The sequence below is a fragment of the Cinclus cinclus genome, chromosome 4 (assembly GCF_963662255.1).
Source record: "Cinclus cinclus chromosome 4, bCinCin1.1, whole genome shotgun sequence".
NCBI classification, from domain to species: domain Eukaryota; kingdom Metazoa; phylum Chordata; class Aves; order Passeriformes; family Cinclidae; genus Cinclus; species Cinclus cinclus.
In genome coordinates, this window is record NC_085049.1 from 35006409 (window position 1) to 35021689 (window position 15281).

The following is a 15281-nucleotide window of genomic DNA, read 5'->3' on the forward strand; positions in this document are numbered from 1 at the left end:
TTACTCAGAAAAAAAATGGCCAGTAACAGTATTGTTCCATAATCAGTCATTACCAGTTTGAATGTGGCCTGAAGAAAAATTGGGATTTTTAGGTCTACCTGATTTACAGAAGAGTAGAATAGTACTTAAATCCCCCAAAGTTTTCAATGAGTGATTTATTAATTACTGGGTTTGGCTCATGTGCAAAATTTGTCATACCATCAGAAAGCCTACAATACCTTGTAAAACTCAAAATTTATATTGCAACTTCAAGAGTTCTAAAAATGTGTGGCAAGAGAACTGATTAAAACGTTTTAAACATAAAAGCAGGTAAGAAACTTTGCAGACTAGGTTTAGACAAGTCAAGTACTTCTCATTCTAAATGCCTTTATTTAACCTGCACTGCTATCAGTTCTCAGTGTCTTGATACCTGGTGTGTTTCAAATCCAGGAAGGCAGCAAATGTGCAAACTTATTTCAGATTGCTGGGAGGTGTATGAGAGTCATTCATGCTATATACTCTCTTCTATCAAGACTAATGTAAAAAAAACCTCTTGGTGCAACATTATCATTTCCTTAACTCACCAGGAGCTTTGCCAACTGCTTCAAGGAGTACAGAACTGCAACACAGACTTTCTCAAAATAATAATGGAAAGTTAATTTCAATTTCTACCTCATTATAACAGTCTATCAGCTAAGGCCTTCAAATAAAGCAGATAAATCCATCAAGTCAAGCACGACAGAGAAGACACTGTGGCTTCTAAGATCAGTAATTGTGCATCAGTACAGCCCTGCACAAGACCTCCACAGGTCCTTCTCTTCACAGGGAGGGCTCATCAGCTCAGCCGCAGATTCTGTTGCTACACAGAGTTGGCTTTTGCTCAAGAAGTATCTTGAGCCTCACCCTGGGACTGTGTCCCCTGATCCCCTGCACAGGGTGCAGAAGGCCAGCTGCAAGCCTTCTCTGACAGGCTCTGGTTTAACCTTCTCTCTGAAAACGGAGGAAATGAGTAGCCTAGGACTCTAAGCTGAGATTTGTGTAAAACATACCAGATGGGTACACTGCTATCAAGTTAACTTCAGTATTAAAAATAGCAAAAGAAATTTCACATGGAACATTAAGTGCATTAGTGGATCATATAACCTTGCTTCAGATCAAGCCACGCTGTAAACAATTTTCAGCCCTCAGCATAAACATACAGGACATGTCATGAAAAAATTTCGTTATGGGAAGTCCAACATCTATGACACACTCAGGTTACTGGTATATTTTCTTGAGAAATAAATGGCCGCCTTACAAAATAAGATTACAACAATGATAACAACATTTCTTGTGCTTTACATTTGATCTCTGAGTGTCTTGCCACTGCACACAGGACCTTACATTTCAACCTAACAGCCCTGACATTTAATAAGCCAAGTTTATTTGTAGAAAGTGAGCTGGAAATTAGTTCTCATGGTTGCAGTTGGCACACTGCACAGAATAGGAACCTTAAAGATGACTGCATTTCATTTTTGCCCTATAGCATTCATCCTTCTAATTCGTATATTTAAGTGCACTTAATTGCTTAAGCAATGAGTCTACCACAGTGACAAATCTCTAGTTTAGACTCCACAATAATAAATCGTTGTCTTCTCTCAGCAGCTGGTGAGGTTTGATTTGGACTTTGAATTTAGGCCCTTTCCTCAGGCTTAACAGTTACAACTTGTTTGTTCTGTCTGTTGAAAGCGTGGCATTAACTCTTGTCTTTAAAAGCATTACTGTTGCTTAAGCTTAGTGTTCGTGGTGTTAAAATTGGTTGCCCTTCTGCACTGCCTGACTAAGACACACACAAAAAACTTTGCTGGGATTTCACAAAGCAACTTTAACTCATTAATATTTACACAGCATCACTGGTCCACACGACACTTCACAGACATGAGGACAAGCTGTAGTTTATAACACACTCTTTCAATAGATGCCTTCAGTGCCACAAAGAGCTAATTTAAAAACAGGTGGAAGGAGCCTTCAGCTACCCTCTTTAATAGCCAACAGAGGAGTAACATCCCCACAAGCACCTCATAGTCTGTCCACAGGACCAGGATGCATTATCCTAAATGCTATGACAGATGCCCTAAGTACATTCCTGAGACAGCTCTGGTAAAAAAAGGCAAAACTTGGGTGTGATCATCAAACCACAAGAGGAAAAACTGCCTTTGGGCAGAAATGACTGGGGACTCATCACCCATATTGCTACAGGCTCCCTGCAGTACCTTAGTAATATATAATATACTTGGGCCCAAGTCCTTGAGAATTCATGCATACTAATTACCTGTGCAGCAAAGCCCTGGGCCTATGCTTGCAGAACAAACTAAACTACTGAAGGTTTAGAGGATCAAGGTTTCATTTCCCTTTGCCTTAGTTCTCCCTGTTCACTTCAACAGGACTCTCCATTGTATTCAGCATTCTGACGGGTATCTATGCTAAACATAAAATACTTTCTTAAATAACTAATCTTGGACAAAGAAAGGTGAATCCTGACTTCTTGTGACAGCCACACAAAAGGCTTGATTAGCTTCTGACAGCAATGTTTATTCCTTCAATCCAGAAGAAACTGCTTTGGCCCTCCAACCTAAGTCACTACGTAAGTGGTTTTATTTGCTTTACCACTTGCCAACAAAACAAATAACTAACTCTCCTTTAAGCACACAGCTTGCCAGCCAACTGAACAACGCACAGAAACCTTGGACTCAGCGGGGACTCTCTGGCATGTGCACAAAAGTCCTGGAACGTCTGGGACTATCAGAGCCTCTATGCACAACATACCTGCACATCACCAGCAAGTGTTTTAAGATGGCTGTGGGGGTTTTTAAACCTCATCATGATAATGTTTTAACTACTCAGCTCTCCTGTTTACTATGGGCCATTAGATTTCACTCACAGTTTTCCCACTGAAGAGCCTGGCAATACTCATTACACTAAGGGTCTTAATACTACTTTAGCCAAAGATGAAGAGCCATAATATCCCATGCCATATCAGCTGGATCCAAAAACACATCTTCAAATATCTCTTACAAAAAATAATTAGCATGTGCATTCCTCTGGTTTCAGTTTGCAGCTGCCCCTTTTTTAAGATCTGTTTTCCCTGTACTAAAGGCTACTTTAGTACCTACTACTTTCCTCCCACTACAGAGCTGACAGCATGAGCAACCATCTCTCTATCAAAGTGAGGGCACTGAACACAGCAGGTCTCATAGCCAGGCCGCTTCTTCAGACCATGAAGCAGCCAATTTGGGTCCCAATTCTGAAAATTTAACATGAATTTTACTTCCAAATATTTAGGAAGTTCACTATATGTATGTCGACTAGATTAAAATTCACACCTCCTTAGCTACTGCCAAGTAGCTTCCCTGTGTAGACAAACATCTTGAGCTTCCTTAGGCTAGCAGTGTGGTTCTGCTAGACTCTCCATAGCTCCTCTTAGAGAATCCATTTTAAAACACAGGCAGGTCATTCCCTCAAAAATCCCTGTTTTATCAAACATCATCTTCCTAATTCCTGCCAGGTGCTGCTCTCAGGCAGGCATCATGACCTATTTTTCATTTAATGTACAGCCTTGACACAGAATTATGTACTTTTCTCTCTCTTTTCAGTCCTTGAGGCAGGGACAGCAGTTAGCACTTCTTCTGTCTTTCACAAATGAAAATTTATGATCTGGATTTTTGTATTTTCTTTGCAAAATAGCCACCAAAAATATCTGTTTTAAGTTCTCTAATTTAGAATGGTGGTGTTTTTGCAGCCACTCAGACAATTAGGACCCATGACCCCTGTGAACGATGGGGGCCTTACATTCTTCTGGGCTAAATTTGTCCAGGCACTCAAGGGATGCTTTGGGAATATCCCATATGCAGTTTTAGGAGCATTTCCTCAGATTTTCATCAGCACACAGAGGACATTAGACTTCAGTTAGAAGGTGGTAGTACTGCTCCATGACTGTGTATCAGTCAGTGTTAAAGTAAGCTCACTCAAGATGTTATCAAATATTATTTTGAAGGCTCTGGCTCACACATTTCCCCTTAAATACTGACTGCAAAAGTCATTTTCTTAAAACAGCATTTTCTAAAAACCATGCATTTCCTACAAACTTCACTCTGTTTCCAGCATCTGATGCTGACCAAAAAATTTAGCTCAACCAAAAGCTCAAACTGCTGAAGAAATATCAAAATTCATAGAAAACAAGTATTATTGTATACTTAATCCATTGGGAACTGATCCAGCAAGTTTTGATATGGCTTTTCCCCCAATAATTCCCAGTTTAATCTACAAGATTTGTCTACTTTTTGTCAGAAGTAACATACTACTTTCATGCACATCATAATCTCTTCCATAAAAAATTAAAAAGAGTTTCCAAGTGTATCATGATGAAAATACACCTGCTTAAAACAGTTAAAACCTGTTTTATAATAACCTCCTGAATATTAGCCTACAGTAGTAAAAATTAATTTTTGCAAAAATAAAAAAAGTGACCAAAAAAACCCCTAACATAGAAACCCTGTCTGGAGGCTCAGCAGCAACTACAAATGCTTTTTGGTGCTGTAAATTATGCAGCTGAAGAGAGGGGTTAACAGTTAAGAAAACACTGCTTACTTTAATTCCACTAAGTAGAAAATAAGATCAGTATTTAGTAAATATTTCATTTACATTCTAAGAAATGCAAAAATTAATGCCAGTGAATTTGGGTCAGTGAGCAAACTATCTATCTGTAACTGACTCTGTGAATTTCATACGCAGGATTGATGTTGACCTTGAGAGAAGTGGTCATGTATTTGAAATTTTACTTTCAACAGTCACGTTTTTTAAAATACTCCGAACAAATCTAGAAGACACTTGTAGAGAGTTAAGAATTCTTCCATCTCCTTTGTTGGCATGAGAGTTTTGCTGCAGGTTTTCTGTTGACTCACCCAGCGCCACATTTCTGTAGCTCACACAGCAGATGCTTACAGGGAAAGCCATCACAAGGACAGCAGGTTGCTTTGAAGAAAGACCAAACAACTACCAGCAAGTCTGCAAAACTAAAACTAACTGTCCTTCAGTTCTTCTTAAAAGAAAGAGTTTGTTCTCTGGTTTTCAAACTATTTGAAACTCCCTGGCCTTTGTCAGGTTAATGTTTTCCAACCCTCATGATTAACTGCACTAGCTTAAATTTATGAAGGGGAACAATACCTCCTGACCGGCTGTCAAGATGTTATCACAGCAAACACACCTCAACATGCTTCAGAGGCTGAGCAGTGCCTGCAGCCCCAGCCTCAGCACCTGCAGCCTTGTCCCCCCAGCCCAGACAGGACATACTCCCATGCACCCAGTTCCCAAAAAACCCTTCTGTCCTCAGGGTGGTTTATTACCGCAGCTTGCACACATGCAGCTCCACATGGCCAAATTATCAGCAGCAGGAAGAAAGTGAAATCAGTTAAATTTTAATAGCAGGCAAATGTTTTCTGCAGCCACTTGAATGTGAGACCATGGGAATGAAAAGCTGCTTTTTTCTCGCACTGCAGCTTATTGGGGCACATTGAACCAATGCACAGTATAGACCTGCAGAGTCAGAAAACCCAGAACAGAAAGATCAGAAAGATGAGATGAGCTTCCCTGACAGCAGCTACCACCCAAAGACAGCATAGCCCATATCTGAGAGGCAAGCTCCATCTCTCCACCTCCTGCAGTATTTCTGCTAATTAAATCACCCTCAGCTTTACTGCACCATTTAACATAAGACAGTTTCATAAGATGGGTCATTTCCAAGCGCTTTGCTTCCTGAAGTCAGTGCAATGCACACACTGGTGAGCACATCTGAGGTGGGCCAGGCTGACTAAAAAAAGCCTCTCCACTTTGTGTCTTCTCAGAGATTCTTGGACAAGGTGTTGTTATCCTAAATTTACAGGACTTTGAACGTTAATTTCAACTCCTGTCCACACAAACCACAGGGGTGAGTGGGGACCTGTTTATGGCCAGTGCTGCCAGCCCTGCTCCACACCAGCCTCTTCCCTCTGCAAATGGCCAACACCATGTGCAGTGTTTCAGGTACTGGGTTTTAAGAAGTCTATTACCTGATCACAGATCCCACATTAATTAAGATGTTAGCGATTTATTTCAGTAGGAGTGTCATAATAATAGTTTTTAAAATTTCATAATGAAGAAATATACCATGTTCCTCAGATAATAACTATGTCCTAGCCACCACAAGGTGATGTAGTCTTGCTTTTCCAGCCGTGGTTACCCTGTGCCTGCTGACCTCGGGGGCCATGCAGGACAACTTCACTTTTTTTCTTCTATTCTGCAGGCTTCTAATGCGCCCCTTTCTATCAGCTCAGCTGGTAACACCAGAGAGCCTTGCTCCAGCACAGCTGAACAATAATACTGCACAGACACCAGTCAGACTCAGCCCACAGCTCATACCCAGGAACTTATTTTTCAAATGTTTAGGAAATCAGTGTATCTTATTTCTCTACCCTCAGCAAGCCAGAGGTTTCCTCCTGTCTGCCTTGTCACAAGCCAGTCGCACTTAATGCTCTGGTCATTAAATCTGTCTTTCTGTTGCACTTTGAAAGGATAAAGAAAGTCATCAGAAACTGTTCAACTTCAGTGCCTCTTTCCTTCTTAGGATTTAACTAGAAATCCAAATTCTTATGTCAGGGAAAACAAGCACATTTTTAGAAGAGGTGTGTCTTAGTTCAGATTAGTGTGGCATTCAGAAGTCGTGCAAGTGCCAACACAGGAAGAAAATACAGCATGTTATATAAAATAGACATGTTTAATTATTTTGAAATAATATTATAATATCTGCTTCCTCAAGTGCTTATTCTGTATTTAATAGTCTAGCCTGGCATATTAAGCGTCCTCTCTTTCTTCCTGGCTAATGGTATGGTACAATATTTCAAACTCTCCTATTCATAATTTCATTATTTGATCTGGATATCAAACTTCAAAAAAGTGACCACAATCAGACTTAACATTAATATTTTTATATAACAGACTAGATTTCCCTTTGGGTAATTATTATCACAGCAATGTACTCCACTGAGGACACTGACATTATGTTTGGCCACACTGAGGACCTTCAAGCCTGGGAGCTCACTGAAACACATGGGATGACCAACATGCACTGATCCTCGGGTATGCACATCTGTACAAAGCTGAAAGAGAGAAAAAAGACCCCACACTACTTCTTACTCAGACTTTCTGATACAAGGGACCAACCACCTGTCTATTTGGTGAAACCATCTGCAATGACTGACAGCCAGTGGTGCACAGCCTGCTGCCCTGTCCTTGCCAAAAAGCAATTTAAGGCTGCATGAACACTATTTCACCATCGGATTTCAAGACTCTCAGACATGCAAATCCCAAAGGTTCCTTTCTCAGCTAATCAGAGCTTGCTAAAAATTAATGCCTGATTATGACAAAATTGAGTTTGCCCTCTCCTTCATCAATCCTTATAATTCTTTTCATTATTTAAAGGCCATTTCTTTCTCTCTCTCCATGACAATACCACCTTACTGTAATCTTATTCTGATGCTTCTCTCTAGTCCTGGAATAATTTTTCCACTATCTTCTCCAGATTTTCCACTTCCTTTTAAAAATACTGACACTAGGCATGGAAAAACAAAATCATGCAGCAGCAGCAGCAAGCACCAGGTCTTCATGGCAGGTTCCCTCTCTGTCGTTCGTATCACGGCAGCCCACTGCGGACTCTGTTTAAGGTGTTTGATCCAAATCTCTAAAACCTTTTCTAAATCAGTATTTCATTAAGTCCAAATCATACCTGTGAAACTGCAGTTTTTTAACTGGCTGCCTAAGCCTGCCTCTGGTGGTACTGAAAACCAGTTTGCTTGACCTCAACCCACCAACAGATCCAGCTTGTTCTGGGAAAATACCCAGTCATTCTTTTTAATCACCCTGCTATTTCTTTATGTCACATTGAAATTTTAGTAGAACATTTCCATATTTATTTTCACATCACTGAAATAAATGTAATTGGTATCACATCATCAGCTGCTGTGGTACTTCATGATCAACCTTAAACTAATGGCAGCAGAATCCAACTGTAATCGGCTGGGAGGGGTTGGAGGGGAAGACGATCCACCACACAATAAATTAAAATCGTTAATTAATTCATAAATCTTTTTAATTCATTCATTAAAACTTTGAAAAAAATAAACAAAAGATCATGTTATTACCAGCACTAATTTTTGATAAATTCCATTTAGGAACAGATGATGCACAAAGACCATACTGTGCCTGTAGTTCTCCCTGATAACTCATTTTCATGACTTTTCAAGCTCTCAGTTTCATTCTCAGGCACTTTGGGACTTTCTTTAGCCTTTTTTAACTCCTCAAAGATTTCATACTGTCATTTTACTTGCATTTTGAGACATTTCAGTAAACCCCAAGATGACACAGCTGGAGTAACATTTCAAATGAGAAAGTGCATCAAGAATTAGTTTATTCAAATTCAGGAAGAAGAAGTCAGAGGGGGTTGATTAGGTCTCAGATGGACGTCTGATTTTATGCAATAGCGAAAATTATAATCTAAAGCAATTTGACATTTCTGTTTGACAAGTATGGCCTGCAATGGTTACCTGGGACATATGCATTACATAAATTATTAAGAATCAAGCAACAAAAATTATTTCCTGTTCCAATCAGTGTGCGGCAATGTCAAAAGAAACAGGATATTGTCCAAAGACATATTGTGAAAATTTGACCAAAACCACATTCAAAGTTTATAATTTATAAATGCAATTTATAATTGTGTTTATGCTTAAAGAGAAAACTGCTGTATGCTGAATCTTCTTTTTTTTTCTTTTCTTTTTTTTAATTCTTCTTTGATGCGGGAATTGCCAGAGGCTTATCAAATGAAAACAGGCCAGAGGGTTGGGTGAAAAACGCTCAGATAATGTTTAACTTCCCAGCAGCACGGATGCCACATGGGTTACATCTCATCTGCCCCAAAACTAATTTGTCTTCTCCAGCGTGGGGGTAGGAGGGTGAGGGGGCCAGAAATTAAATTATCGAAGTAGATGGGTAGGAATAACAAGCAATTTCAAGATAAAGCCATAACTGCCTAATCCAGACCGGCTAACAGTCCGTCAGCGACTGCCGATTCAGTGCGAGCAGTGGCACACTACCTTAGCGAGCCCGAGCACCCAAAGCAAAGTCCATTGCAACAGCGATATTCTTCCGGCGAACTTGCACTCTTACTATTTGTTGTCATTCAGGAAAAGTAGCTGAGATCTAATTTTTATCAGAAACACAATTAAAGTTTTAATCCTGGTTAATAAAAATGCCCGAGTACAGCGCAAACAGGCTAAGACAGCACTCGAGCACCGAGGGGGCGGCGCTGGGCGCTCCCCACGGGCACCCCCGGCTGAGCCGCCCCCGGGGCAGGGCAAGGGGATCACAGCCTACCTGTGGTTAAATTGTCATTGATCTTCAGCGGCACCCTTAGGATGTAGACGAGGAAGAGCATGATGAAGAACCAAAGCGTCCAGAGGTAAGTCCAGGACCAGACGATGCAAGACTTGAGCTGCTCCAAAAAGCCCGTCCCAGCTTCAGCCATGTTTTTTGGAGAGAAAAGAGGAAAAAAAAAAAAGGGGGGGGGGGGGGGGAAACGGACGGAGAGTGGGGGGAAACCAACCCAAACGCTGTCCTCTGCTGCCACGAGCTCTCAGCGTGTGTTTGTGGGATGGTTCACCCCTCTCGCTGGCCGGGCCGCCTCTCCCCGCCCGCCGCTCGCACCGCCCGCCGGGCGCTGCGGGTGCCCCCGGGGCGCTGCCGGCTCTGTCCCCGCCCGCCGCCGCGCCCGCCGAGCCTCGGCGACGGCCGCCCCGCTAAAATGGACTCTTGCGAGCTCCTGCGAGCTCCCCTCCGACCGAGCGGGTGGGGACGTGCTGCGGTGGCAGCGCCGGACCTGCCCCCAGCCTCTGTCGGCCGCGCCCCGCGGCTCGGCCCCTGCGCTCGGCATCCCGGCCCTGCCAGCGCCCGCCCCGCTGCGAGAACGGCGGGGACTGTGGGGACACGGAGGGGACTGTGGGGACACGGAGGGGACTGTGGGGACACGGGGGCTGGGGGACAGGGGGGCTGGGGGACACGGGGGCTGTGGGGACACGGGGGCCGCGGCTGAACGGGGGCACCGCGCGGCAGAAAGGCCGGGAAACTACTCCCCCCCCACGTCTTTAACCATCTTGAACAATGGTTTCTGGCGGCATTTTCACCGCGTAACAGAACTTTAAGCCTGAAAAGGACTTAGGGTGTTTTCTTGCTGTTGACTCGTCTGGACTTCTTGCTGGGATCATGAAACAAGCATGGAAGTCCGTGCGTGTGTTGGTGTGTACAGTGCCCAGCAGAGTCCTGAACTGCAGAACTCCTCCTCGGAAGATAACTGTATTGTTGCAACCCCTCTGCCAAGGGCAGGGAAGGCACCCACTAGATCTGTGTCTCATTCAAATACAGTCAGTAAAGCATAAACTTCAAGTCATTAAATTGTACTTTTGAGAAATACATTTTGCTTCTTCTGTGAATGAGGTATTTATTAATGAAACAAGTTTTGACTGCAGAACTCGGTAAAAATTCAGGTAGGTAAACACAGCTGATCCCTGCTTTTTTTGTGTGTGTTGTCACACAGCTTACAAACATTTAAGTAAATGTACACCACACACTGCCATTTGTTTGGATCTCCTTCCTGGGTTTCCACAGTCTGTATCCAGTGGGATAACACTCTCCAGCATCTTAAGAAGCAGGTACCATTTATTAAGCATTACCAAAAGAACAAAAAATGCTTGTAAATTTCTCAAACTGGTAGTAACCACTCCAAGCTGAGATTTTCTAGTCTGCTGAAGAAATGGACATCACAGAGAAAATCATAGTAGTTTTCCTAGAATGTTTACAATCCCCAAAGGCATTAAACCAATATCAATCTGTAGCTATACAAATTGATACCTTCTGGTGGCAAAGGCACAAAATTTGTTGTTTTTCCAGACTACTGCGGCGCTTGAGGCTGGATGGTGAACACTGGCTGTGTCTTCTGCATTTGATGGTGGCAGGATCTTCTGATTAAAGGACCACGGTCTCCATATAAGAATATTCATGCAGGACTGACAGATTTTTTTCTTGCTAATAAATCACAAAACTGAAAATTAGACTATACAGATTAACTACATAAAAGGTCATTTATGGTTAAATTACATACCAAAAAAAATGCATTTCAAAATTTCAGCTTCCCCTTCCAGTTATAAAGAGAAGAAATTCTTAATACATTGGGTCACATCTGGAAAACCTCAACCTTATTCAATCATGCAGTTATTTATAAATCAAAACATTCTTCTCACATTATCTCTTCTATTACCAAAAAGACCAAGGCAGTAGGCAATTTTTCACTCCTATTAATTTTCCTCTATATATTTTAATTTTCAGTATATTAGTGCTTATCTTAAAAAACTGACTATGACCAATTTCTTTTATGTATGAAAGATAGAGATGGTGTATAGAGCTGTTCCAAAGTTTCTTCTTATAAACAACTTTTCATTCTATTGTCTTTTATTGAAAGACAGGAGTGAATTGTGTTGGTTCCTCCTGCTTTGCTTTCTTTGTATCTCTTGTATTACTAGAAGATCAAAACACTGTGAATTGTTCCCACTTAAAGCACAATTATTAATTTTATGCCTTTCTTCCTCTAAGCACCACTGCTTCTTCTTCCTCTGAAATTACAGAAGTTACTAATACTTTGTAGTACTGTTATGCATTTTGCTTCCATATCTCCAGTGTTTTTACAGTGAGCATAAAATATTTAAATCATAAGGATTTCTTGTTGGGTGCTATACAAAGAAAAAAAAAAACAACCAAAAAACCAAACACAAGCAAACAAAAACAACAGCAAAAACAGTGGCACAAACAAAACAAAACAAAACAAAAAAAAACCAAAAACAGCACCAGCCCCCCCAGAAAAACAAACAAACAAACAAAAAACCAAACAAACAAACAAAAATCCCCAAACCAAAAAAAGCCTCCCAAAACCTCAGGAAATAAAAAGCATGTGTCCAAATCCAAGTACTTGTGTGAGGTGACACGCAATTACGTGCTGGATATCTTGACTCATGGCTAGCTTTGTGCATTCATATGACAAATTACATTTCTGCAGTTCGTTTTAGGGAAGCACCTAAGCTGACACTCCAGGCAAGGTCGCTGTTCAGGCTCTGTTTAACACAAATTATCTCTTGTCTCTCAGTTCTGTTTGAATGAAATTCCAAGTAAATACAAAGCCTTGAAATATGCACTTCTCAAGTCAGAAGCAAACTTCAGTACTACTGTTCAGACACAATTTTGAGTGTCAGCTGGCTTCAGGCACTTATTTCTAAGTCAAGGTAAGTCAGAATACAACTGAAGTGAATCACTGGACAAAAAAAATTTTGAAAATAGTGTTTCACCTTTCTGCTAAGATTTTCCACTCAATTATCTCATGTTTAGAGTTTTCTCACACAAGGCCTCAGTTCCTGCCTCAAAATAATACCTGTAAGTGCAAATACTACTAATTTGTTTGCCATAATACCAGTTCAGAGTTCCTAATTTCTCATATGACTGTTGATGACTTTGCTAAATGAAATCGGGAAGCAGAAGCGATGACAGTTACTAAACATGAGGTACAGTGAAGTTTTGTTTCATTTCAGAGGAAAGACATTTTCTTGAGCTTGGGTCCTGGCTAATAAGAATAGGTGGGACAATTGTGCAGAGAAAGTCCAGTTTGAAAATTTTGCCCACCCAATCTTTGTATGGGTCCAAAGTAGTCCAAGATCCAAAGTAGTGGGGGGTTTAATGTTTGGGTGTTTTAGTAAATCTTAAAATATCTTCTGTCTGGTAATTTCAGAGATCAGAATGAGAGACCTTTTCTAGGCCCATAGTATGTAAACTTCTTGGAACCTGGCTATAAAATAAGATTTCATTGGGGTCTTGGTAGCCAAAAGATGGCCAGGCACACTAATGCCAAGGACATTCAGCAACGGCAGAAATGAGACCTACATGAACTCCACGTATATATGTGAGCAGTGGGAAACATTGTCAGCTTGTTTCTAAGGAGCCAGACATCCCCCTGACCATCAGCTGACGCCTCAGTAGCAACTGAAGCCATTAAGCAGCATTGCACCCAGCACTTTCTAATCTAGATATATGTTGAACAACAACGTACATACACATGCATGCCTATGTCCAGATGTGAATTTACATCCATATAAATGCACATGCATATAGTGCACCTATCGAGCGTATCGGCTGCATATTAGACAATATCAGGGTTGAACTGGAGATGGCAGTATAAGCTGGAATCAGCAGTGGTTGAGTGAGAAGCAGTGTGCCAATGTGATCGAAGGCACTGGGGGAGAGTTCATGGGATCCTGTACACAGCACTTTTCAGACATACCAAAGTCTGCATAAAATGCCTTAATCACATACCAAAAATCTGTTTTCAACTAGAGTACACACAATCCTTAATCACAATCCAGAGAATAGAAAATATGCTAAGAAACACTGAAATAAAAACTTGTGCTTAATTTACAATTTAATTGATCAATTTTTATTAAAACAAAGACACCGCAAAAGTATGGAACTACTGACTTCTGAACAGTGAGCCCAGGCTGAAGTTTCTGTTCCCCATTCTAAAAGTGGGATATTATAGTACTACAGGAATAATCTTCATCTTATAGACAATAATATTTAAAAACACACCACCAATACTAATGAGGAAAGGTCAAATATGCCTTGAGCAACGCTTGTCAAAAATCTTTAAAAAATTTTCTCCATTATTAACAAAATGTTGTCCATGACTGTGGGTACTCTTCCAGAAAAGAGGGTGCTGCATAATGTGTCAGGGTAGTTGCATGGGAAGGAGGAAAGCCTGCCTGAAAGTTAAGATCTTTACTGACAAAAAAATTCAACCAAGCCACTGCCCTAATTGCAAGACAGTAACAAAACCCGAGTTAGAACCAGCTCAGTTAATCAGATGTGCAAAGAGAGAGCAAATAGGGTGTTGGTAAGTAGCTAGTGCAACTCAGAGCAGAGTTTCAGTATTTTTGGGTAGTGTTCAAAATAATTCATAACCAGAAAGAAAACCCCAACCAAATTCCAAAAAGAACAGAATAACCCCAAAAACAAGCAAAACACCCCTGAAACCAAACAAAAACAAATAAAAAAAATTAAAACCCTGTTTTCTTCTGCTGCTTTTTTGCCTAATTCCTTCTTTTCCCTAAAAATGAAGTGGGAATTTCATCCTGACTGTCAGCACACCTAGGCATGAAGGTGGGGAAGTGCCCCACCCCAAACACACACATTTGATAAAGCAAATTGTTTGGGGTTATTTTAAATCTCTGGAAATATCCCCCAGGAGCCCTTACATATTTTTGTGGACACATGCGTTCTTTGAGGTATTTTGTTAAGCTTCTTTGTAAAAGGTGGTGGAGCAGGACACGTCAGTATTTGTACAAGATGGTACGTGCTTAGGATTCATAAAGGAATCCTGTGAGCTGTGAGGCTGGCCCCTGGTCAAAACAGAGTTCTCCACAAGTCAGAATCTGGCATCTGCATCCACACATGTTCTGTACGTCACAGGAGGCTGTGGGAGAAACAGGGAGGCAGAGAGAGATGGCGAAAAGCCCAGAGGGAATCAGCACTGGTTTCTCCCTCCCCTGCTGAGGTCGAGCAAAAGGACAAAAGCTCTGCTCCCCACATCCATGCCTTGGACTGAAGCCAAACAGTAAATAATTTTTATTTTTTTTTTTAGGAGATGCATTTGTGGGAGATAGAAGACATCGCTTTTTTTACTGATTGGTATCTTGACCTTTTATTTGGTCAGATACCAAAAATCTGTTACTTTTTGTATCTGCTCAGCCTTATCTACAGTCTAGTGAGTATTGATATTATATTTAATGAAAAGACATTTTAAAGTGAGAAAAAGGTCTCCCATCTGAAATCTGCAATTAGCAGAGTGTAGCTTATTTTTTCCTGTACTGTTTACAACACAGAATCTTTACCTGCTAGGTGTTCCTGGAAGCACAGAAATCTATTACATTGCAGTTACATTTTACTCAGTCTCCAGAAATTCAGAGTAAGGAAACTGTGCAGTCACAGTGCTGGATCGTGTAAGGTAATTATTGCTGCTTGGGGCTGGCAGTGATTACAGAGGACAAGAACAGCTCTGCCTGTATGCAGGAAGGGATTGAGCAAGACATGGAGGCAGGTAGCATGTAAATGGCATGTCATTTACTCATATGACAGCTAGATTTGGC

At 41.1% G+C, this 15281-nt stretch overlaps 1 protein-coding gene across 5 annotated transcripts in view; it reads right to left on the reverse strand.

Annotated features, from left to right (window-relative positions):
• Nucleotides 1–9867, reverse strand: part of ST7 (suppression of tumorigenicity 7) — a 136758-nt gene extending 126891 nt beyond the window's left edge. For 3 of the 5 annotated variants that reach the window (XR_009933155.1, XM_062491924.1, XM_062491925.1), the window contains exon 1: nt 9421–9867. Coding sequence is in view for 4 of the 5 variants with exons in the window: in XM_062491924.1 (XP_062347908.1) it covers nt 9421–9571 (151 nt within the window). In the remaining variant the exon portion in view is untranslated. The remainder of the gene's footprint in view (nt 1–9420) is intronic. The other 2 variants (XM_062491923.1, XM_062491922.1) reach the window with 2 other exon arrangements.
• Nucleotides 9868–15281: the final 5414 nt, after the last annotated feature.